Source organism: Periplaneta americana, chromosome 12 (genome assembly GCF_040183065.1).
Source record: "Periplaneta americana isolate PAMFEO1 chromosome 12, P.americana_PAMFEO1_priV1, whole genome shotgun sequence".
NCBI classification, from domain to species: Eukaryota; Metazoa; Arthropoda; class Insecta; order Blattodea; family Blattidae; genus Periplaneta; species Periplaneta americana.
In genome coordinates this window covers 66,686,313-66,712,021 of record NC_091128.1, presented here as the reverse complement: position 1 = coordinate 66,712,021, position 25,709 = coordinate 66,686,313, and the positions used below count along the sequence as shown (strand labels likewise).

The 25,709-nt window shown below is 34.9% G+C and overlaps 1 protein-coding gene across 3 annotated transcripts in view; it reads left to right on the top strand.

Annotated features, from left to right (window-relative positions):
- Nucleotides 1-14,951, top strand: part of LOC138710509 (solute carrier family 23 member 2-like) — a 78,503-nt gene extending 63,552 nt beyond the window's left edge. For all 3 annotated transcript variants that reach the window (XM_069841453.1, XM_069841452.1, XM_069841454.1), the window contains 3 exons: nucleotides 9,481-9,622; nucleotides 10,945-11,065; nucleotides 14,738-14,951. In XM_069841453.1, coding sequence (XP_069697554.1) covers nucleotides 9,481-9,622; nucleotides 10,945-11,065; nucleotides 14,738-14,822 — 348 coding nt within the window. In that variant the 3' untranslated portion in view covers nucleotides 14,823-14,951. The remainder of the gene's footprint in view (nucleotides 1-9,480; nucleotides 9,623-10,944; nucleotides 11,066-14,737) is intronic.
- Nucleotides 14,952-25,709: the final 10,758 nt, after the last annotated feature.

Here is a 25,709-nt window from a genome sequence, read left to right as displayed (position 1 = left end):
TATAATGATTATTGTAAATGAACGTGTTGTTGACATTTCATTACCGGTACATGCCCCTTTTTCCAAACTTTAGAATGAGATATTAAAATCAATCAATGTTAGATTTTTATAAACATCCATTTAAAACAAAAACACCACCATCTTGGCCCTCTTTAAATTTTAGTACATTATTCTATCTCTTGAAGGTTTAACCATACCATCACCAGCATGGCTAAGTACTTTCAATAATACTGAAAAATTCTGCAATGAGTTTCATGCAAGAACAAGATTAAAAAGGGGCGGAATATTATAAAAAGAACCAAAGAATATGTGGCAATGTTCGTACATAACGTTCCACGTGAAATTTTATTGTTGATTGTACGGTCAAAACTAGGTTCTTTATACGACTCTAGTATGTGAGCACAAGACTGGAAACTAGCAGACGAAAACGGACGTCAGACACTGAGAGCAGACGAATTGTTAAGAAATACAGAAAAATAATGCAGTGACAAGTACAGCTATTATATACAAGGTATAAACATTTTCAACGTATTTATTTTATTCCATGATATGTACACACTTGGTTTATATTCCTTGTAATGTTTTTATTTGAGGCGATTATTTTTATAATGCACGCTTATCATTGAAAATAAAGGACCAATCAGCATGGATTCTTCACCCGTCATCAGCCAACTAACTATGTGATTGGCTATTGAAAAACGAGATAACCTATTGAGAGTATAGAAGCCTTGGTTCACGCTTACGTCTTATCTATATTAATTCCTGTTCTCTTACAAATCTCTACTCCAATAAATTAATTTAGAAAGAGGACAGGTATAATAAGACATTTAGTTATTTCCTCATAGTACATAGTGATGCGCGACACTGACAGTTCGTTACTTTTAAATAGATAAATAAAAGCTAATTTGATTTATTTACTTACAACACGTGCAGTAAGTAAATAAATCAGCTTTTATTTATTTACTTAAAAGTAACGAACTATCAGTGTCGCGCATCACTATGTGCTATGAGAAAATAACTAAATATCTTATTATACCTGTACTCTTTCTAAATTAATTTATTGGAGTGGAGATTTGTAAGTAAACAGGAATTAATGCAAATAAGACGTAAGCGTGAAAACCATGTCTGGCGACTTCCGGTTGTTGCTCTGAGCGCCACTCGTGTACATATAGAGCTCACTGGTTGTAAGTTTAACTTACAAGCCTACCAACAACATCGGTAAGGTTGTTAAAAACACGATCGGCCAAAAAATTATAAAGTTCTGATTCAAATCGTTTTGGTTCCTTACTTAAAGTTTTATTGAAATAACATTATTGTTATAGTCTGGATCAACCAATTACAATGTTATTGTCAAATGATGATATAAATTTGAATTTGAAATTTGAATAAAACTTACAAAATAAAATATACAATTTTCTTAAATAATTCGTGTCATGAAGATTAGTCTTGTATTTTTCAGTACATATACTATACAATTTATGCAGCATGTTGCCAATGAAATTGCTACTTGTAGTTCATTTTCTTGAACTGTCATCTACAAAATTTGGAGAAATTAAAAACATATAGGCCTATGTGCATCCCAATGAGAATAATAAATTATGACCATGCGTCTGCATTGCACGCAAAAGATTTTTTTAATTCCAAAAAGCTAAAACATAAGACTTCAATTATGAATTTTATATTTCAAATACATATAATAAATGTTGCACAAGCTGTACATTATAATAGCTTCTAATGTTACCTTGCTGTTTGCGAAAATACTTAAAATTTATAGTAATATGAAATCAGTCGTTTATTATGAGGCTCTCAAGAAATTCATTATTTCACTTTAAACTTACAATATCTTGCTTCAGTGATTTATCCAGAGTAACAAACATTTACAATTGAACAATAATCATCTAAAAACAAACTACTTTTCGTTTGTTTGCTACCCATAACTGATCAGCGCACGAGATTTTGGCACTTCAAAGAAATTATCAATGAAAACTACAAGTTATTCATCACATAATAACTTCTCTTAGCAAAGCATTTTCCGACGATGTTAACTCAGCCGTCTTATTTGTGAATTTATCTGTACTACGTAATACTAATATTGGGTTGATGCAAAAGTTAGTAGCAAGACAAAAATAATCAGTAATATATTCCCCTACATTATCTATGACTCTCCGCCAACGCTAGGGTAGTTTTTCGATTCCGCGTCTGAAGTAATCTGCTGTTTTGCACCTAAAAAATTCATCAAGCCAAGATTGTAAAGCATCTTCGTTATCAAAGAAATTTCCTTGAAAACTGTTGGACAGAGGTCAGAAAATGTGGAAATGTGAGGGCGCAAGATCGGAAGAATATGGGGGATGAGAAATCATCTCCCAACCAAGCTCCTGGATAGATCCTATTGTCATGTTAGCGGAGTGCAGGCGTGCATTATAGTGTTGCAGCAGCACTTGATGTAGTCTTATGGTCGTTTTTCTTCAACTGCGACTGTAAGGCGTTTGAGTTGTTGGCAACAAATGTCAGCAGTTATGGTTACATTCCCCGGAAGCATTTTGTAGTACACGACACCTTCTTTATCCCACCAGATTTATAACATCTTCTGGGAATGTACACTAACTTTTGAACGAGGTGTTCTGTGTTGAAATGACAGAACAATTTTCTTGCAGTTCTTCCTCTGGTGGCATTCTTTCCCTACACGGAACAAATGTTTCGAGCTGCCTTTGCTCCTCTATTAAACTCAAACACAAGAATATGTCGAAAGTGTTCGTTTTTTCCACTTGACACTCCGTCTTCTTTAGTATACAAATAGCACAAAATTTCTTCAAATCCGCAAAGTTCTGGGTGTATTTACAAGCAAAACACTTCACACAACAAATGACTAACGATAAACAATCTCCTAACAATGCAGTGTTGTGATGACGAACTAAAATGCTACGAACTTATGCATAGTAAGTTAGACCTATATCTCCTTATAGGCTACTTATTCATCGATCTAATACATTGTAAAAGCAGTGGCGAACCCAAAAATTTTGAGTTATTATTCCTAGTAACAGTAGGCCTAAAAGTGTGTAATAATGATATATCGTAACACTTGGTTGCTCTCCGATCCTTTCATATATTAAGTTCACTGTTAGCAGTCATTCTAGTATGGAGAGATCTGTGCGAGCCGCGAGGCTTATGGCAGAAAGCCTGTAAAGGTATGGCTACGACCTTGACTCGCAAGCTTCAGGAGGACCAGGGAGGTGGTATCGATTCGCTACATCTTCGTAAGGGATAAGGCTAGCCTTCCGTCGCAACATTACGTCGCGCTATATTGGTGTTCTCTGAAAACGCTGCATTGTTAAATTTAGTTTAATCAAAGTGCGTGCGTGTGTGTGTTACATATTACTGAGAGAACATTGAAGTCATTATTTGTATAATTAAAAGAGAAACTGTTTTCAAACTGGACATATGAAACAAAATGTGCTTACAGTACATAGATTGGAGATCGACGCCACATTTGCATATTAACCCTTTGATGCACGCATTTGGGAGGAAAGTAAAAAATTCTGTTTGCAATGAAGTTAAACTTTTATTTGTCTAGGAGAAGTGGCTCAAATTTTAAAAATTTGAAAGACTTCCATTTTTGACACAGAAAATGGGTAGTTTCATGGTATAACCACTGTGCAATGCTGCACAGCACAATGACTTCAGACTTATTGTGAGTGATACAAAAGGAAATAGTTTCTGGTCTTTTAAGTCAAAGTGTCACTTTACATGTGTTGCAGGCCCATTTACTCCTTTGTTGCTGAACTTTAGTGCTACAATAAGCACAAGTCATGAAGATCCACGCACAGGCATATGTGCCACCTAGTCGAATCTTTCTCATATGAGATCGTTGTTGGCTTGAAGTGGTGCACAGGTTTTAGCACTGTTTTTCTCCCTCTAGGTTTTGGAATATTAGCTGCGACCAAACTATCAACAATAGCCAATCTGAAATTCTTCAGGGTCAGTTCTCCACTTTCACCTCTCAACGATTATACCAAGAAGGCATTAGTCACAGTGACATCAAGAAAATACCAAAAAATGCGGTGCCACCATTTTCTGCATTTTATATCAATCTCGTAGAAGAACTTCAACATATCAGCTGTGTCAATATATGTTTGTTGTAGTCCTTCACGAGTTGTGGGCAAGCAATTTCAGTGGTTGTTTCATTTTTCTCTTTCCTTGAAACAGTGGCGACAATAGATGGATCGTGGTAATTAGAAAGGAAAAGAATGGACCTTCTATCCTTCCATTTGAGCCAGGACACTCCAGCATATGACGTACGGATATCATTCTCACCAAGTTTCAGGTCGCAGTCTCTTCTTTCGTAGTGCGGTAAACCAATATCCCCATGTCTAACTGTACCACATGCATACATATTTTGCTGCCTTAGAGAGATCATCAGATTCAAACTTGTGAAGAAGTTGTCAAAAAACACTTTGTGATTGTCACCAACTGTCTCTTCCTTGTAGCCATGAAGAATAAGCTGAAACAAAACTGGAACATTTTCTTGGATATGGTAAGCATAACTGCCCTGTTTGCATGGTGGTTAAGTTTTGAAACCACCACATTATTTCTATATTGACGCCACATATGTCGAAGAAATTACAATCTTCTTACTGAAGTATGTTCTAAAAGTCCTAAAAACAAATAATACTACATAGAAACTTACCTAATTGTGATATTTTAACATATAACTGAAATAAAAATACGTAGCAGCGAGTCTTCCACATGCCAACTATACATAACATCGGCCATCTTAGTGAACAGAATGGGCAACGCAAATATAGGGAAAATAAAATTCTTCTACAGTTACTAGGGATCAGTGAACGCAGTAAAGTAGTTTTGAAATGAAACCACCAAGTAAGTAGGCGGGAAACTCAAATTAAGAAGGTGGTTACGTACTGTAACCACAGCACTTCAAAGGGTTAAAATAGCGGGTGAAGGAAGACAAAATAGAAAGTTTCAGTTTTCATGGTATAAGAAATATTCTTGGCTAATAGGGTGCTCTGAGGCAAATAAGTTATATTGTTTTACCTGTCTTTTGTTTGGGGGTGAAAATGAGTGACCATCATCTTTTTGTGGAGTCTGTGTCACAAAATTATGTTGATAGAAAAGCCTATAAACATCTGCTCTATAAAAAGATACAAAGTAAGCAGATTTTGTCAGCCTACTCAGTATTTCTACTTTAGCTTCGCCACTGGCGAAAGGGAAACGAAATTCGCAGTGAATGGGTACATAATATGTATGGAATTTCCTCTCATAATTTCCATGTCATTTAGTGAGTTTAATTAATATTGTAATATTGTATTATTATTATTATTATTATTATTATTAATATTATTATTATTATTATTATTATTATTATTAATAATAATATTAATCGAATGGCTGGTAAATTGACTATAGAGTCATTAACCCACAAAGAAACCAACAAGTGAACAAACATTAAGAAACTATTTTATAAAAAAAAAACATCTTCCTGGCTTCCCAGTTAATTCCAAGACAGGTACACTCAGGTTTTATTTATATACGGTACTTTTTAAAACTGTTTTTACAAAAATTTCGTCAAAAACGTAAACAGAGAGGAGAATTAATATTTCATTCAACTAGGCAAGTGGACAAACATTTTTTTTGTTATTTAACGACGCTGTATCAACTAAGAGGTTATTTAGCGTCGATGAGATTGATGATAGTGAGATATTTGGCGAGATGAGGCCCAGGATTCGCCATAGTTTAACTGACACACAAACATTATTACGTATGATATTTTTTGTATAAGAATGATTCACTTATCCCTTCATTTTCAATTTTATGCAACTCTGTATTTTAATAGCATGTTTCCGAATTTACGGTACCGGTACTGCTTGTGAGAGATTTCAAAGCAAGGTGTGGAAACTTTTATACACACCTCAGGTTGAGTCATCTGTACCTTCCTTATTTGAAATAGGCAACTGTACTTTATTGGAACCCCTAAGGCTCCGCAAAGCAGTAAATGAGGGACCGCAAACAAAATAATAATAATAATAATAATAATAATAATAATAATAATAATAACAGTTTTACAACATATTCTATAAAAATTTTAACATTCGTCTATTTTGCATGAAATGAAAACATAATTAAATTAATTTCTTTTTAAACTCACGAAAAAATGTCATATTATTGGTGTTTTAATTCTACTCTACACCTTAAAACAGGGGGCCGTACTAAAGTAATCTCAGAAAAATAGGGGGGGGAGGGGGCTCATCATTAATAAGGTTGAAAAACTCTGGCATATAATCAATGATAATGCTGCTCAGCGGACGAATGCTACTGACGGAGGAATCGAATATTACAAATAAAGCTCTCCTCCGGTAATATCCGTTACTACCGATGGTGGTAGAGAGAGTATACGGAGGGATGCGGAACTCCGGAGGCAAGCGACAATCGGAAGACGGAATTCTCAAAGACGACCGGCAGGCCGACTGAGCGATGATACTCGGTAGTTATCAGTGGGATAAAATGACACTGAAGCTGGTATTCAACACATGGAAATTCTTTCATTCAGTTTAAATTAGCAGAATTTTGTCAAGAGAGTTATTATTAAAATTGTTTACAATTTACATTAAGAGTATTTTAAATTTTGTGTATTATTATTATTATTATTATTATTATTATTATTACTACTGTCATTATTATTATTATTATTATTATTACTACTGTCATTATTATTATTATTATTATTATTATTATTATTATTACTGTTATTATTATTTACTTACAAGTGGCTTTTTGAGAACCCAGAGGTTCACTGCCGCCCTCACAGAAGCCCGTCATCGGTCCCTACTCTGAGCAAAATTAATCCAGTCTCTACCATCATATCCCACATCCCTGAAATCCATTTTAATATTATCATCTCGGTCTTCCCAAAGGTCTTTTTCCCTCCGATCTCCCAAACTAACACTCTAATGTATTTTCTGGATTCGCCCATAAGTGGTAGGCTACATGCCCTGCCCAGCTAAAACGTCTGAATTTAATGTTCCTAATTATGTCAGGGGAAGGATATAATGCGTGCAGTTCTGAATTGTGTAATTTTCTCCATTCTCCTGTAACTTCATCCCTCTTAGCCCCAATTATTTTTCTATGTACCTTATTCTCAAACACCATTAATCTCTGTTCCTCTCTCAAAGTGAATGTACAATTTTCACAGCTATACAGAACAACCGGTAATATAACTGTTTTATAAATTCTAACTTGGACTTTTTTTGATAGCAGGCTGGATGACAATAGCTTCTCAACCGAATAATAACACGCATTTCCCATATTTATTTTGCGTTTAATTTTCTCCCGAGTACCATCTAGGTCTATATTTGTTATTGTTGCTCAAGACATCTGCATTTTTCCACCTTCTCAAATTATATATTTCCAATTTTTATCTTTCCATTTCGTATTATATTCTGATCACGAGACATAATCATATATTTAGTCTTTTCGGGATTTACTTCCAAATTTTTCCCTTTATTTGCTTCAAGTAAAATTCCCGTGTTTACCCTAATCGTTTGTGGATTTTCTCCTAACATATTCACGTGATTCGCATAAACAAGCAGCTGACCCGTTCAATTCCAAACCCTCTCTGTTATTCTGGACTTTCCTAATGCCATATTGTAGAGCAAAGTTAGAAAGTAAATGTGATAATTCATCTCCTTGTTTAGCCCACAGTGAATTGGAAAAGCATCAGACAGAAACTGGCCTATACGGACTCTGCTGTAAGTTTCACTGAAACACATTTTAATTAATCGAACTAGTTCCTTGGGAATACCAAATTCAATAAGAATATTATACAAAACTTCTCTCTTAACTGAGTCATATGCCTTTTTTAAATCTATGAATAACTGATGTACTGTGTCCTTGTACTCCCATTTTTCTCCAATATCTGTGGAACACAAAAAGTCTTATAAATAGGCAATTTATTACGCCTAAAACCACATTGATGATCCCTAATAATTTCATCCATATCTGGAGTTAATCTTCTCAAAAGAATATTGGACAAAATTTTGTACGACGTCAACAAAAGTGATATTCTTCGAAAGATACTATTATTATTATTATTATTATTATTATTATTATTATTATTATTATTATTATTATTATTATGTTGCGATACATTTATTAATATAATACTATGTTCTAATAGAACATATCCATGAATATTAAATAAAAGTGTTTTCCAGAGTTAAAGGTAACGAAGAGCCTGCATTATTTTTAAACAGCGAACATTAACACATTCATACTACACATTTTTTCGATTCTATTCTCAAATTCAGTTTATGTTTTACGTTAAACACAATCGATTAGACTAATTGTGAATAAATGATCGTTTCTAGGAGAACTATAATTGTTTACATTAGCTACTAGAAACTTTACTTTTCGGAATATGTAATGTCTTTCTCGTGTTAAATTTCACCGCACCTGGTTAACATGTTTCGGCCTGCTACAGACACACACACACACACTCTTTGATTCCACATTACACACCACAAACACGCCACCACAAGAAACAAAACAAAAGGCGCCAAGAGCAGCAACAACCAGTTCTGAAGAAGGCCAATAGCAGGTCGAAAACTTGTTAACCAGGTACGGTAAAATTTAACACGAGAAAGATATATAATACATATTCCGAAGTGATATAGTGTTAAAAGTTGTGTAATGAAGATGTATAATGAAGACTTTACTTTTGCTGTCGATTTCGCAATAATTGAATTTAATTACATTAATTTGAACAATAACATAGAATTAACAAGCTCTTCCATAAATGCTATGAATTTCAAATGTAGAAACAAATCTATCGGCCAAAGTAGTACTTCAAACAAAAAAAAAAAAACGGAGAAAAAGAGTAAAAACATGAGAGTAAACAAAAAATTACACATTATTAAAAAATACTAGGATTCGAACCACTACATGATCCGAATAAAGGAATGCTTAGCGGAAAGTGTATGTCTGCGCCACAGCACACACACACACACACACACACACACACACACACACACACACACACACAAAACCTGTGCGGCATCAATCGGAGGTAATGCGGAGGTCTCCGATTGAAAGAGAACAACCTAATCATGCGCAGCATTAGTCAATGATGAATAAGTTTATAGATCATTCTGCAGTTCTCACATCAAAACAACATGCATAGTATGAGATTCGAACCTGCAAGCTTATCATCACTGGCTGCACACTTAATCAGATGTTCTAGTGTATCAGGCACATTATTGCCTTTTGTATTTCGGACTGATTATGAGTTTTATGTTTATGATAAAGACTATGGATGTGCTGGATTGCACAACTTCACATAAAGAAGGTGCAGGTGGTTCACCCAGCATACTTGTAATAATTGTCTCCAAAATCAGTACAACATTCGTACAATGGATTTGTAATCGAAGAGTGGCAATTAATTAAGGAAATACATTTCTTACTGCCTTTTAGGTACTTTCGAAGTGGATGGAAGCAAATCCACATGCAATTCAAACTGGTAGTGAAGTGGTCGACAGCATCATTACAGTATTGTTGAGCACAAGCATTCTCATCGGAGGAATAACTGGCTGTCTTTGTGACAATATCATTCCAGGTAAACCAATAATTAAAAATTGTAATATTATACTCTCTAAGGGTACGTACAAGTTGGAGCGACGATAAACGATAAAAGAAGCAGCAATGCTATATCAGAGAGAATTGAAGCATGCATTGTCATTGAGGTGTGCATATTGGAGTAACGATAAAAGCGAAGATACACGATAAAAGCGACGAAAAAGATAAGTTCCATTTTCTTCGCTCTTGTCGTTCATATAATCTCTGATTAAGATAATATTGATCTGTATAATGACCGGTGGTTATCAATATATCCGAATATTAATAGATTTATTATTAATTTGGCATATTAAATGAATTGTTGTAGATATTAGCAAATTGATCAGTTGTGTATTTATTCGTGATACATTATGTGATCACAAGAACCAATCACAGCACAACGAATTTATACTACCTCTGGGATGAGAAACGGGTTTAATTTTGTACGTATTTAAGTTATATTAACCTTGAACCTAGCAGCTGATATTTCCTATATATCTTCTTTCATTAAGTGGATGTATAGAATATCTTCTACTGATAAATCAAAATGTTCGCTTTCCGCGTCCTCGTCGCTCCGATATGAACACTTGATTCTTTGATAATACCAAAGCGTCGCTAGGTCGCTTTTTTTTATCGTTTATCGTTGCTCCCACGTGTACCTAGCCTAAGGCAGCGTCTCTCAAACTCAGCCTACTGTACTTTTCATTTTGTTTGGCTTCACAGTTGCTGCTCTAGTGTCGAAATAAGAACTAGAATTTGACCTACATTTCGGATTTTTAATTTGCCACAACATTATCTGTTTCCTGATAACATAATACTCATTTTCTCATGCCTTTTTTCGTAATGCAGACGCTGGAAACATGTATTTCTGCAAACATTTCTGATAAATAATTTATGCAACAATACAATAATGTATATTTATACCCCGTATAAATAAGAAAGTGAAAAGAGTTTAAGACATTTCTATGCGAACATCTGACTGAAAATTAAAATCTTTCTTGAAACATTACAGTGAAGCTTCCATTATTATCATCATTGTTGGCAAATAAAAGAAAAGTTATTCTTAATGTTTGTACTTTTAAAATATTACAACTGTCCTGCAACAAGAATCTCAAATTTTCATGAATAACACGCTCACAGATATTTTGTTCTAAATCTATAAGATGCTCTACTAAAAAAAAAGTCTCCAATTGAGTCCCCACCTTTCCCTGTTAGTCCTCATATGCTCATTTTAGTAAGGAAGTTTACAAACAGCTAATGGAGTAATTTTACTTAACTATATCGAAAACATAGGTATCAATAAAAAACAATGTGTTTACATAGGAACTCCAGAAGAACGTGGTCTGATTGCTTGGCAGGATCAAATGAAACTGGAACCCAACAAAGAAAATGGTGATGCATCTGATACGTACGATTATCCTATTGGAATGTCGGTAATTAGAAGGCAAGTTTGTTACCTATATTTGTACTTCTATTTTTATCGCTTAAGAATTTAATTATAATAATAACTTTTTAGTGTTAAAATAAAAACTAAATGGTCAATTACCGTACCTTAGTTGGCTAGTTTCGACTTCATGTCAATCAATTTCAGAACTAGTGAGGTCCTTGCTTTATCCGGTTTCTTCAGTTGTTTTGCTGAGGAGTGCGTTTGCCTTTAGTAGTGTGGAGTCAAAAAGGGCGTGTGCTCTGAAATTTGGTTGTGGGTGTGTTTCTGTATGTCTCTCTATTTCGTACTGTAGTGTATTTAATTTCTGGGTTTTCGGTTGAATATGTAGTAGGATTTTCATGTCTTTTTCTATGTTGCTATAGTTGTGGTTGGTGTTTGTAATGTGCTCAGGGTATGTGGAGGTTGTGTGATTTGGATTTGGCTGTGATGTGTTCTGTGTATCATGTTTGAAATTATCTCTCAGGTTGTCCGATGCAGAAATTGTAACATCTGTTGCATATTAATTTGTAAACTCCCGTCAGGCTATATTTGTTTGTCTGTCTTGTTTGTGTGTTGAGATGTTTTTGTAGTGTGTATTGTGTTCTATATGCAACGATGTAATTTAATTTCCTGAAATGAGAATGCAGTCTTATTTGTTTTTCTTTTCGTATGTTAGTGTGATGAATATTTTGTGTTCTTATATTTGTGTTGTATTTATTTGTTTCTTGTAATTATGTTTTGCCTTTTATGATGTTGTCTATTATGTTAGTGTTGTAAACATTTTCTTGTGCTATGTATTTAATGCTGTGAATTCTTCATTGTAATCTTGCTGGTTCATTGGTATGTTGATTAGTCTACGTACAATGAGTCCAAATGCCGCATGTTTATATTATGTTGGGTGATTGGATGTGTTGTGTATGTGTGTGACTGTTGTGGGTTTTCTGTAAATTCTGAAAGCATGTTTGTTATCTACTTTTGTTATTGTGATGTCTATGAAGTTTGTGGTTTTGTTGTTCTCAGTTTCTAATATGTAGTGTAGCTTTGGGTGTATTTTGTTCATGTGTTGGTGAAGTTTTTAATCTTCCTTTTGTTTCCTTTGTATAGTGTTAGCACAGTCTAGTATATACAGTCATGAAGCTAGAAGTGATGAGAGCACTAGGAACAAAAGACTGTGCCGCTACTATCACAGTGTAGTAGTGTACAGTCACGAAGCTTGAGTTGTTGAGGGTGCTAGGAACAATAGACTGTGCCTATACTATTTCTCATTGTCTGTAATGAGGTGATAGTAGTGATCCTAGTGGTTAGCAACTGTCTATGGGTGCATATTCCGTACGTATGGAGCTTCGTGACTGTATATACTAGACTGTGGTATTAGTATGTCGTCTACGTATCTGTGTCAATATATGATGTTGTCAGTGTATTTATTGTTGTCTTTATTTAGGATGTGTGTCTGCTCTATGTTACGTATGAATATTTCTGTTAATATGCTGGAAATGGGTGAGCCTTCGGATTGGATATAGTAGGCCTATTTGTTGTTGTATGTGAAGCAGTTTTGTTTTGTGATGGTGCCTGTAATGTGGATGATCTCTTTGATGTGTTCTTGTGGTGAGATGTTACTGTCGGGTATCTGTTCTAGTATCTGTAGCACGTCCTTATTTGTATTTTAGTGTAGGCTGTAGGTTAGTTATGTAAAATGATGATAGTGTTGCATTGTGTGGAATATAGTTGTCCTTTATTTTATTGATTAGGTCAATGTTGTTTTTATAAGTTAGATTTCTTTATTACTCGTGCAAATAATTTATCAGCATATCAATAACAACCTCATAAAATTGCTTACAAAAAACACTCCCAAAAATAATATTCACTTATGAAAAAAAAAAAATAAAAAATAACAAATTATTTCATTAACAATATTTTCACCGTTACAATTACACATATATAAAAACTAAATATAAACATTTATATAGAGATAAAAAATTTTACAGGAGAAAAAGTTCGTCCAAAGGGCTGGACTCTGGAAGAGTACCCAAAACGCTCATTGCATTTCCGCGTTGAATAGCAATACTTAAGCGTTGACGCAAATAAGTAGTGCAACGGCGATCACCAGTAATGGAGATCAAAATTTGGCCGATTTGAGATACCAAAACTTTAGCGTCATGACTCCAAGGACCGAAGGTCTCCACAGCAAATGGGACAAAGATATAATTGTCTAAAAGAGGAGCATATTTATTGACTTTCTTCTTCACAGCTAATTCAGCAGCAGATGCTGCGCGTCTGGAGGTATTCCGTAAGTGAGATGGAGCTAGAGTGTCAACGCAAGTGGAGACCCAAATTAAAGATTTTCCTCTAGACCATGGAATTAAGGTCAGACCATCGGGTCGTTTACCATCTGCGCGACTAATACCTGGTGGTTCCAAAAGAGACGGGATGCCACAAGAAGTCAGAGATCTTTTAATGATATCATTGAGTGATGTATGTCTGGGAATGCGACCCTTGCTCCTCGCACAGCTGAGTGCATGATAACCTTAAATATCAGCAATTCCCCCGCAAATACATTGGTGTGGCTGGCAGAGTTTACAACCAAGGCGTAAAGCTATTGCGATTTTAAAGGATGTACTATCTATTAGGGTGCCGATGTGAGGAGAAGGTAATGCATGTAACCAAGCTCCAGACTCACTCTCTTGAAGAGCTAGGAGACGTGCAATGTCTTGTTCGGATGTGAAAGAAGAAAGGAGTGTATCTAATTTTTTTTTTGGGAAAAGATAACGTCCCACTGTTTTTGAAATTCAGGATGGGCAGGAGGATGAGTGGTTTGTGAGAAAGTATACCAACTTGTCAGAGCATCACGCACATGGCAGATTTCAGCTGCATCACTGCATGTTGTTTTTATTGATGTTTGTTTTTTAACTGTATGTTGTCTCTTATGATGTTGCCCATGTGTGTAGCTAATTTGTGTGTTGGTGCGTTATGGTGATGTGATCTAGTGGTCTGATTGGAATGTATTTCTGTGTATTTTGGGTAATGCGTTTAATTTGGGTACTTCAGGCTGATTTGTTTTAGTTGTTTTTTGCTGTTAGGTGGCCTATTATGTGTTTGTTTTTGTTTATTGTGTTCTTTATCATGTTGTGGTACAGGTAGGCTACTGTGTTGTGGGATAATTTTTAAGTTCTGTGATGTTGTTCTCTTTAAAGAATTTTAATTGTTTCATTCACATTAGAGGGAGCATTATTTCATGAACCTATCATGCCTTGCTCTTAATGTTCCTGGTTATATAATTTTTAGTACAAGTGCTTATTTATAATAAATCAATTTTTAGGTTATTTAGCGTAAATGACATTGGAGAGACGAGATGGTATTTTGCGAGATGAGACCGGGATTTGACATAGATTACCTGACATTTGCCTTACCGTTGGAGAAAACCCAACTGAGTAATCGAGCTACATAGTGGCTCTAACACCTGTTCCTGGCGTAATCAGTATGGTTGCATGGTCAGAGGGAGGGCAAATATATCTAAATAAATACGTGATGTTCGTGGTACTATTGTTAGAGTAATAATGGATATATGGCGACACTGGATCATCTCTGCCATTCTGACTCCACAACTCTGCTTGTCTACATAAGCGTTCAAATTGTATAGAACTAATTGTTTGTTAGATTCCTTACATATTAATCATCTCATTTTGTTTCCAGATTGAACATATTCTCTTACCTACCATTCATGCCAACTTATAAACAAGAAAAGTGGATGTTATGCGGCGCCAAGAGGAATCTCTAATAGAGATGAGCTTAAACGATATTATCCGGCATCTGTGACAACTGTGACTGTGACAATTAATTAAATATCGGTGATTTTGTCACACTGATATTTTTATAATATGGATAAGCAAAATATGCATGAAATACACAGATAAAAATTACACCGATACACACCGATAAAAATTAACAGGAAATATTAAAGAGCAGTGAAATGTGAATACGACTTCTCTATACATGCCACACATCAGTAATTTATATAGAAAAATCCAACAAATAAATTATGTACACGTACCATTAACAAATAAATACTTACCAACTGAACAGTAACGTGTCAAAAGTTAACCTCATGCACCAAGAGGTTATATTGTAGGCATTGAATCAGTTGATAATTTTAAAAATTAGTTGGGCATAGAGAAATTGAGGTTATGTGATTATCTTCATCGTTTTAAAAATTGATCATTTTTATTGTATATAATATAGCGGATAAATTATGTGAAATCATGCATTAACATTATAATATTGAGTCATAGAATAAAAATTAATGAAACATAAGTATTCGTGAGAACATTGGAAAATAATTACAAAACAAAACAGGATACACAAGATAAGTACTGGTAACCAATGGTGTTATTATTTAAATCGTTTAATCACTACATAATTTATAATAAGACGGTGAAACTAGTGCTCAAGTAGTTTCGGCGATTTCGGAAGTGAAAATCGTTGTATTTATAAGGAATTTTTTTGTGGAGATGCAAGGTGTACGCGGAGTACGAAGGGAAAACTACTTCCACGCTAGTTTAGCCGTTGATCGTATATGTCTAGGCATAATATTGTAAAAACTTAAACTAACCAAACCTTATCTGTCACAGATTCGTATATGCAAGGTGTATAAGCGGAGTACGAAGGAAACTACCTCAACGCTAGTATAGCCAAATAACTTGCCCACTATATTATATACAGGGGCATCATTTTATTTTTACTTCAATTTTTATTGTACCTGAGTTTTTTAATGTACTTCACTCCCACCCCTTCTACTACGCGACCAAGGCGGGAACCGTTTTGTTTGGTGGCGCTGCGATTCGCTTCATAACACAGGCCGTGCTGTAAAGTCCGCATCGGATGCAATATGAAGCACATGCCGAACTGCGCTCTTGCTTCATTATTATTAACACGATTTATATGTTATAAGTTCGTATAACGGGCTACTATATCAGAGCGTTGTATTAGATATTTTCTTTTATCTTTACATTTTTTGAATGCAAACCTCATGGATAGTATGAGTTTTTGTAAAGTTTCCTTGCATCCTTTAAAACCTACCCCTCTCTTACAAAATTTATGCAACTTTATCCTAATGTTGGAAGCTCTTTGTAGAGACTATAATATTTATGAACTTCTCTTATGATATACGCTAGGGCTGATTACCTAGTTGGTTTTTTCCGAGGTTTTCCCCAACTGTAAGGTGAATGCCAGGTAATCTATGGTGAATCCTCGGCCTCATTTCGCCATTTCGCCATCACCAATCTCATCGACGCTAAATAACCTCGTAGTTTATACAGAGTCGTTAAATAACCAACTAAAAAATCTTATGATACATTTGTCCGTGTCGTCTAATTCAACCTATTTGCAGGAGGTCGTCTAACTTTGCTTGGTGTCGATATTTCTAAACCCTTGTCCTCACATTCTTTAACTTCCATTCTAATCCTACTAATTATTGTTTCCTTATTTATCTTCACATTAGCTGCAGCACGCTCTGTTGTCTTCGATAGAGGTAGGAATAAACCAGTTGTCATTTCTTCATCACAAAACTTTATGACAAATAATGCTCCGCGCTTGGCTACGAAATACACGTCTTCCTACATGCGGGATTGCGACCAGATTGAAACGCTATTGGATGTGACGACACTCCAACAGTACACATACGCAGCGAGCACGGAGTTCCTCATTCTGCCACGACGGGTCCCGCCTTGGTCGCGTAGTACTAATGAAGTTCCAGCTGTCCTCCACATAGAATGAAGGCCGCATATAGTAAACAGCACTGAGTTAGTGAGTATAGTACGTTCCAGAAATATGTTTGCGTTTTCCAGTGACGAAAGAGCTTTCAATATTGAACCATATTTTCGCACAGGTACTGTTCGTTTGCCTACGTCGCATCCCGTTTCCCCCACCTGCTTCTGCTGCGCCCCTCTGTAAAAGCTGGGCTGTCTTAGCTCTTTTCTGAAAACATTAATTTCTGTTAGGAATTGGACGTTTACGTAATATTATACAACTGTTTAAAATAACTTAAATAAAAGAGCCTCGTTAAGTAATTAACTGTCACGTGATTTCCCCCTTTTCTACAATCCTGCGGCATAACCACTTGGACGGACAGTAGATAGCATGTCTGAGTAATTTTATCTGTGCAGGTTGGGCAGAAGTGAAGATTGAATTTACAGCACGTAAGGTACTCTTTTATAGAGTAGATAAATAATTATTTCAACATGAGTTACTAGTACGAAGGACGAAACTGGCAATTGAAATTAGATGCAATAGTCTATAATGCGATAATATGCACAAAAGAACTGAAGCCTGTATCGAAATGAACGGCCACCATTTTCAAAAATGTGTTCAAATATTCATATTATGATTATTTTTCAATTTAACTTCTTTCTCTATATTGTACGCTAATGTGCTGTAGACAGTATAATATACACTGCATAATGAATACGTTCGCATGGATAACTCAGTTCGGAAGTAAAAACACTTATTCTTAATACAGTACTATATTTTGATTAAGCAAAAACCTAATGAAAATTATCGAACTCAAAATCGCGATATTTCCTAGTTTACGTAAATAGATGAACTACTTTTCTTCCCTCCTATACCTAGCAAAGTGATTTGTTTGTGTTTTACGCTAGTATCATCGAACTACAGCCATGGAAAGGGGTAGCAACAGTGGCGGCTCCTGCATATTTCTGAAGAGGAGGAAAGAAGTTAACAGCGCAAAATTACACCTTCTTGAGAGAAACATGCTACAAATTAGCCTACATGCATACATGTAGGACCAGGTAGTGTTGGGGTTGGCCTTCCTCCCTTTTGTATAGCAATAATCTGTTTTTGTAAACTGAGTTTCCTAAATTGTCAAAAATATATGTTTTCACTTCCATTCATTGTTGAATAATTGCACAAATTAACAATTACAAGGAAATTCACAACCTCACAGCATTTTTCACGCACACTACAGCATCACACGTGTTGGAAGAGACCAGCTACTAACACGTAACCGGAACCGTTTTACGGAAATGAGAATGAGAAATAACCTGTTAGAAAAGCGAGAAGATTGCACCCACCCACGTGGTCTGTGTTGTCACATGTACATTTTACAAGTTCAGTATCAAATGCTTTTGAAGAATGTCAGTTCTTGTAAAGTCATACTACTATTATTGTTCAAAGCTGCCGGTGGCCGATTAATTTTTTTATGTTAAAAATAATGTAGTTTGCAGTACTTTCAATTTCAAAGATATTTGTGCAAAACTGACAACTTGGCTGTTGTCCTGTCTAGTAGACAATGAATGGAAGTGAATTTCAGGGCCCAAAAAGATCTGCGATGCTAATGTAGAACTACTTCCTCTTTGTTTTATATAAATCCAACTTCAACTTTCAGATATCCTCGAAAGTTTCAAACCATGAATAGTAGTTTTTATAAAGTGCAATGAATAATGTATTTTGATCTATAATTAAAAAAAAAATATATATATATATATATGGTGTCTTTCATAGCTTTGCGTTAAAACTGTTTTTATTGTGTCTCCTCCTAGATGTGTTATAGTCTGGTTGAATGCAGCATCGTTAGATGGCAGCGGTAGCGAGCTTGCTGCAAGACCAGTCGGTTTCTATTTCCCGCCCATGCGCTGATTCAGAGGAGGATCTCCTCCCTCTCCGTTCATTTACTTGCTTTAAAACTCTGCTTCTTTCTTTGGCCGCTAGCGCGCTGTTGTCTATGTGTATTAACTGCAGTAAAGGAGGAATGGATTGACATTCCTCCAGACAAATAATCTCGCATCCTTCTCACAGTTTTCTAGTAGCACATGAGCGCGTGTCGTTAAAAACTCGATCAACCGAGGTTTTCTTATAGCTGTGAACTTAAAAATTATCGGATCTTCCTCGAATTTCAAAGCATATATTTCATTTGGTATTTACATTCAAAAGAAGAAAAATGTGAGGAGGACGTTCCTCCCTTCCCTCCCCCGAGGAACCGCCACTGGGTAGCAAACTGTGTTTCCGGTTCTCTAAAGGTATAGCCAGGTTAATATTAAAAATGTTAGTAAAAATAAAATTATGTCCCTGTACAATAAAAAAGATTAATTTTAAAACATGAAAAATGATTACATAACCTCAATTTCTCCATAACCAACTACATTTAAAAACATTATCAACTGATTCGGTAGCTATACAGAAAAGCTACATCAATTAAAGGCATAATTTTATTTTCATTCACTGACTTTGGTGAGATGTAGACCTATATAATGATAAATACGTGGTCTTAGTTTGCAGCCACAAATACTTTCAATAAAACGTCGTTTGATACCTGTAATGCACCATTTTAATCTCTCCCCACTTGTTACATATCACAAACATGACATGAGAGAGATCCAGGGCGAATTAATAGGGAAATGATCAGTTTCCCTGGTATTGCTTTCGGATCTCTCGAGTGTCATATTTGTAACAAGTAGGGGAAGGGAAGGGAGGTTACAACAGTGCACTAGAATATACAGGTAAATATAAAACCATTTTTATGTTGAAAGTAATTGTGGCTACAAAGTAATATCAATAGATGTAATAATGTGTAAATTTACACATTCAGATGAGTTTACTTGTATACTGAATTAAAAATAAAGGCATCTAATTAATGTTGTCCTGATTAACCCATATACAGTAGAACCTCTATTATCCACGGTAATGAAGGGGATGGACTGAACGGTTGACCGAAAAAATCGGATAATGCGTACCATGAAAGATTTTGTAATTTTATCCATGGTCTTGTATTTAACTCGCTAGGTAGTGGATCAGAAGTTCACTAATTTAAGTCTGATTGTCAACCATGGGTTTTTAAGGGGCAAGGAAGCCCTTTTTAATGACTGTCTCTGGAAAGATAGGAATAAAGGAGGTCTCATGTTGTAGATTTACATACTTTTTTTACACTTTATCCTTGTTTTTTTATTAAATCGCGTAGTTGTAACTCCAATCTCGTATTCTGATGCGAGATGAGCCACAATTATTCCTTCTCAAACCATTCAGTTATTTACATTTATTTTTCGATTCTTAGCACAACACGTTTTCTGTTAACACCCGTGGAAGACATTTTATATACAAGTTATATTATAAGAACGGCAATTCCAACAGTAGATAATGCTGTGTAACGATAAAGGCTTGTAATAACACTCTGTAGCAAAAACATATGTAGAACCTACTAATGTGATGTACAAAACAGTACTTCATATAAGTTATTTATTTCTGAAGAAAAAAAAGAGCGAGAAATAGACAGTCGGATAATCCGCCAATAGGTTAATAGAGTGATGGATAATCGGGGTTCTACTGTACAGTAAGCCTAATTAAGTAGGCTAGCCTAAGCCTTAAGAACTCTTTAGAATGTACAAAAACCCGACCTCTATTTTGAATACTATATGTCGGAAATTGTTTAGTTTACAACGCTATGATCTTCATTATCTTTCAGAAATGTCAAGCTTTGTCTAGACAGAAATAGCCAGTTTTATCTCGTTCGGTTTTAATACTTTTAATACTATAGCTATTGTCGTCGGCTTCTGAGAAATGCTTCGAAAGTTTGGAAGGGCATAATGTTCAGTGACACAGAGTGAATTAACATAATTTACGTTTGATACTCCTTATTTTCAAATGTAATAAATTATCCTGTTTACGTGTAAGTGTAGGCCTATTTTAAAAGTGTGCAAAGGCAATGAGAATGGTTCGATGGAACAGTATCTGCTAGATGTCAGATCTTTTTGGAATTCATAAAATTGCCAATTTTTGCTAACTACCCCATATTATTATATTAAAAGTTGAAAATTACTTTCAAGTTGATGATTTTAACAATATCTATACAAATATAATTAAATATCAAGTTCAAAACATTGATTAGGCCTATTAATTAAGGTGGAGTAACACCCCACATGAGTACTAATGTTCGGAAGCACTGCACGACTTCCTAAACATAATGAACTTATTATAAATAATTTTATTTTAAGTTTAATTATTTTAATTAATACTATCATATAATGGTATGTTCTGTGTTAGAGTTATACATTAAAACTGGATCATACATAAATTAGAGAAGTACAGGTAAAATTATTACAAATAATGTCGTAGACTCCTTTAACTATTCAATTTGTAATTAAAAATATAACTGAAAAAATATTGTTACTGTGTAAAAATTAAGTTAAAAATACATATAAGTTAATATAAATTCATAGTTACATGAAAATGAAAAGATCTCGGGGAATATATAACATATTTATAAAACATATATACAGACTAACTGTGAAAACAAAATATCAGATTCATGATTATATTATTACAATGTCGTTAATAACTTTGCAAGAAATCATCACTTTGCAAAATATAATATTGAACAAAACATCACGAAAAATAATCAAATATCAGCGCGGATTACTGTTATTATATCATGCGCATGCGCTAACCCACGACGTAGAGGAGAAAGTTGTGAGAACGTCACAGATTCACTGTTCTAAGAGATAAGAATACTGAATAATACTCTCAGATCACAAGTGATAGAAATATCAGTCTCAGAGCAAGGCTGGTATCGCAGAGTACTGAATACGGAGCAGATTTCAATAGCGATATTTTGTCACAGATATTTCGCGTCATCAGTCACAGATTTATAAATGACAACCAAATACCTGTGACAAAACATTGGTTTGTGAAATATCGGCCATCTCTAGTCTCTAACTTGAGGGTACACGGTCTGTTCTGTGAGAGTTAATTCTACATTGCATGATCAAATGCGCGGTCTGTTAAAGTGATCAATCAAGTAATTAGTCCAAGTGGGATAGAAACCTAAGACCAAAGGTAGCTTCGAACACAGATAAAGTAAAGTCAGGATTCTAGGTAATGAATAAGCACTGCTACCTAGAAGATTTCAAGGCTATGCAATTCCTATATTTTCTGTAAAGAGAATGTACAGTGTGCAGTGTTGTCAGCAATGAAATAGCTATATAAATGTTATCTGTGCTTTTAATTTCTTGCAGAACCTCACTGTCCAGTCCCAAATACATTGAAACCTATTAATTTATTATCGTCGTTTTTATACCATCTACTCTATTTCCTACTTTGCCTGATACAGGCTACTGGAGTTCAAAACTCTGTCCTGAAATATATGGAAATAAACTTTGTGGGTAGTAATTGAACTGAAGTTTTTTCACGTAGGACAAAATTCTTTCTTATGCCCTAAATCTACAATAAAACAACGCGGGCTTTATATATTGTTCTAAAAAGAAGACATACAAAATATTTTTAAGTCTTTAAACCTCATAAACATGTGATATACCCATTAAATTATCCAGTATGACTACTGTATGTACGTTATTTCATCAACTGCCTTTATATAAAACCTAACAGTTCCTAAATAGATAACCACAGAAGACGAAATTAACCAAGAAATGATATTTCAAATAATTTTCTTGCCTATACCTTCACATCAAGCATAATAGGACGTAGTCACCAGTGACGTAGATAGGGGAGACTCGCCAGGCTGAAGACCTTCTCCCTCCATTTTCTTAAAAATATTTAGAAATGCCAGGATTTTAAAGTTACATTACATTTAAAGCATGAATAAACAATCTACTGGCATTGCGAGTATGAAACTGAAAGAAATATATTGTCTGACTCTTTCTACCGACAATGACCAATATTTTGAATAACAAATTCCTTTATATTTCTACTGACATGTTTTAAATTGGCCCATCATTTTAAAGAAATTATGGAGCTATCTTTCTCAACAAGGTAACGGGATTAATTTATTTATCTAGGGTCTGAATCTAATGGTTTGTTAATTCACTCTGCAATGACAGAGAAATACAGTAAGTTTGTTTTATAACAACATTTAATAAGTCTAAATTGACTTTAAATTTCATAGCATTAAACAATAATTGAAGGAGGAAGGAACTGGCCACACTACTCCATTATGTCCTGGCTTAGTTTCCTTATGAGTGATGACTTATTGGTGTCACTTATGAGGTTAAACTTGTCTTCGGACAGTTGACTAAACAACAATAAACAATAATTGAATCGCTTATTTAAGAAAGACCTTTGTCCACAAAATAGGCATTTTCATTTTATTGTATGAATGAAATCCTTATACCAAGGCGCTTCGTATAGGCAAGAAAGGCCGCATATCCAACTCATTGTGTGTGTAATACGGGGTTTCGTAATAAGTGTTTATTTACGAATGGCCCTATGTCCTGGAGTAAAGATCTTTCATAAATAAACTTGGGTTGGTAATGGTTGGTGAACGGAAATTCGAAGTATGTAGGAAAGCATTCATGAGTCTGTTAGCTGTTGGTAAGAAGACGGTAAGGAGGTTACAAAAACTCATTTTATGGGATAAATTCCCAGAGGACAACAGAGGCAAACAGAACCAGAAGATTATTCCAATCACTACAGTGATGCAAGTAAAAGATCACATTGCAGGTTTTCCCTTCAAAACAAGTCATTACTCTTCCAAGGAAGTACACTACCTTGATGCAAAGTTACACATTAAAAAATGTATATCCTTTTTAAGGAGAAATATCCAGATTGTTCTGTAAAATATGACTTTTACTATAACATTTTTAAAGAGCATTTTGACTATAAGTTTGGTAGACCGCAGATAGATACATGTTGTGAATTCGAGGAGCTTTAGGTCCGTATTAAAAGTCCTACTCTTAATGAAACTGCTAAGAGAGTGGCAGAAGCTCAACTAATGGTTCACAAAAGGAGGAGCAATAAATTTTATGCATCACTGAAGGAAATGAAGGAATACTCCAAAGATAAAGACAACGTTCTATGTTTAACCGTTGATTATATGCAGAATATATCTCTGCCTCATATTCCAATCCAGCAGGTGTTTTACTTAGGGCCGCTGACACTGCATGTATTTTCTATTCACAATGTTAAGTCTGGTGAGGCCTACTTCTTTGTATATCATGAAGGCATTGCAAGGAAAGGGAGTAGTGAAGTGTGCTCTTTCTAGCTCACATATGTGAGGAAAGAGGTGTCAAGCAACATCAATGAGCTGCATATTTACAGTGATAATGCAGCAGGACAAAACAAAAATGATGCCATGTTTTGCTTCTTGATGGCACGTCTTGCGGATATGGGCCACTTTTCAAGAGTTGTGTACAGACTATCAATACGTGGACATTCATACCAGCCAAATGACAGCGATTTTGGTACGGTGAAGCGCAGCCTAAACAAAGTGGATAGACATTATACAGTCAGAGATGTGATAGAAATTATTGCAAATGCAAGTCACAAATTTCGTGTTTGGTTTGTTAGAACTGAAGACATCTTGGATTTTCAAACCTGTTGCTCCACTATATATAAGAGATCTCCCGTATCGGAAGAAAGTCAAGTTCACAGATTGAAGAATTCTAAGAAAGGAAATAGAGAAGTCTTTGCAATATCAACATACCACGAATTCATCTGGACAAAAGGAAGAAAGGGATACGTAGAGGCATTACCTTACATCGGAGGACAAAAAAAACCAAGCACTTTCTATTTGCATTTGGTGCAGAAATAGTTTTGCCAAACCAAAAGGCTTACACTAATTGTCAACCAATTACAAAGGACAAGGTTTGTGATATGAAATCGCTTTTGTCATACATTCCCGGAGACAAAAGCGAATTGTTTCGCACTCTCACATCTTCATGGCCAAGAAAGCAAAGTAAAAGGCAAGGGAAGGAACACAGAAGGAAAAGGGGGAAAAAAAAGCAAAGTAAACACAGGCCTACATCTCTTATTTTTGTAATAAATGTTTCATTGAAGAATGGAGGAAATGTGTTTATTTAAGAAAGGCCCTTTGTCCAGGCTTTTCAAAAAGCTGTATGCTTGACAATTTTGATGTTAGTAAACTAAAATTTTTCTTAACATGTTCCCTTTACCTTGTAGTATAACATATCATGTTTTGAGATTTCAAAAATATTTAGTATTTTCAATAAACAGTTTTCTTTAATTTCCCATAAAAACATGTTTTTGGACAACGGGCCTTTCATAAATAAGTGATTAAATTATTATTGTCTTTTTAATACGTTGCATGTAAGTTATGGGCATATATTCCAAGTGGAGTTCCCCAAACTTGTCTCTCAGTCTTAAATTCCTGACTTGTCACTGATGGTCAGTAATAATTGAAGAAATATCTCTTTGAATATTGTCAGAAAATGAGTACATAAAATCTCATACACACAAAATTATTCTGATTTCCTTGCGTAAGAGGAACACTGAGTAATACTTCATACATAATCCTCGTTTGTTGATCATTTATTGATTTTTTACTAGCCTCATTGAATTATTTTGCAAGTTAAAGATTAATACTGTTAACCATTTACAAGCTTTTATTTATTTTTCTAGTACAAGCAATTCACGACCTTCTATAAGAATTATGCAGCCTGTTTGCACTTTCGTGATTTTAATTTGGCCTTTGTCTACAAAAGCTTTAAACATCACTAGTGTTAACTCTCAGGGATCAAAGAAACAAAAAAACTAAAAAAAATGGAACTATTTGCTATGAACTTGCAACAAACAGTTGCATATTCACTTATGGTGTGAGTATAGTCGGAGGCAGCGATTTTGGCAGATGACCGCAATGACATTTCCAATGTTTTGTGAGAACTGCAAGAATGAATTGCGATAAGGCTGT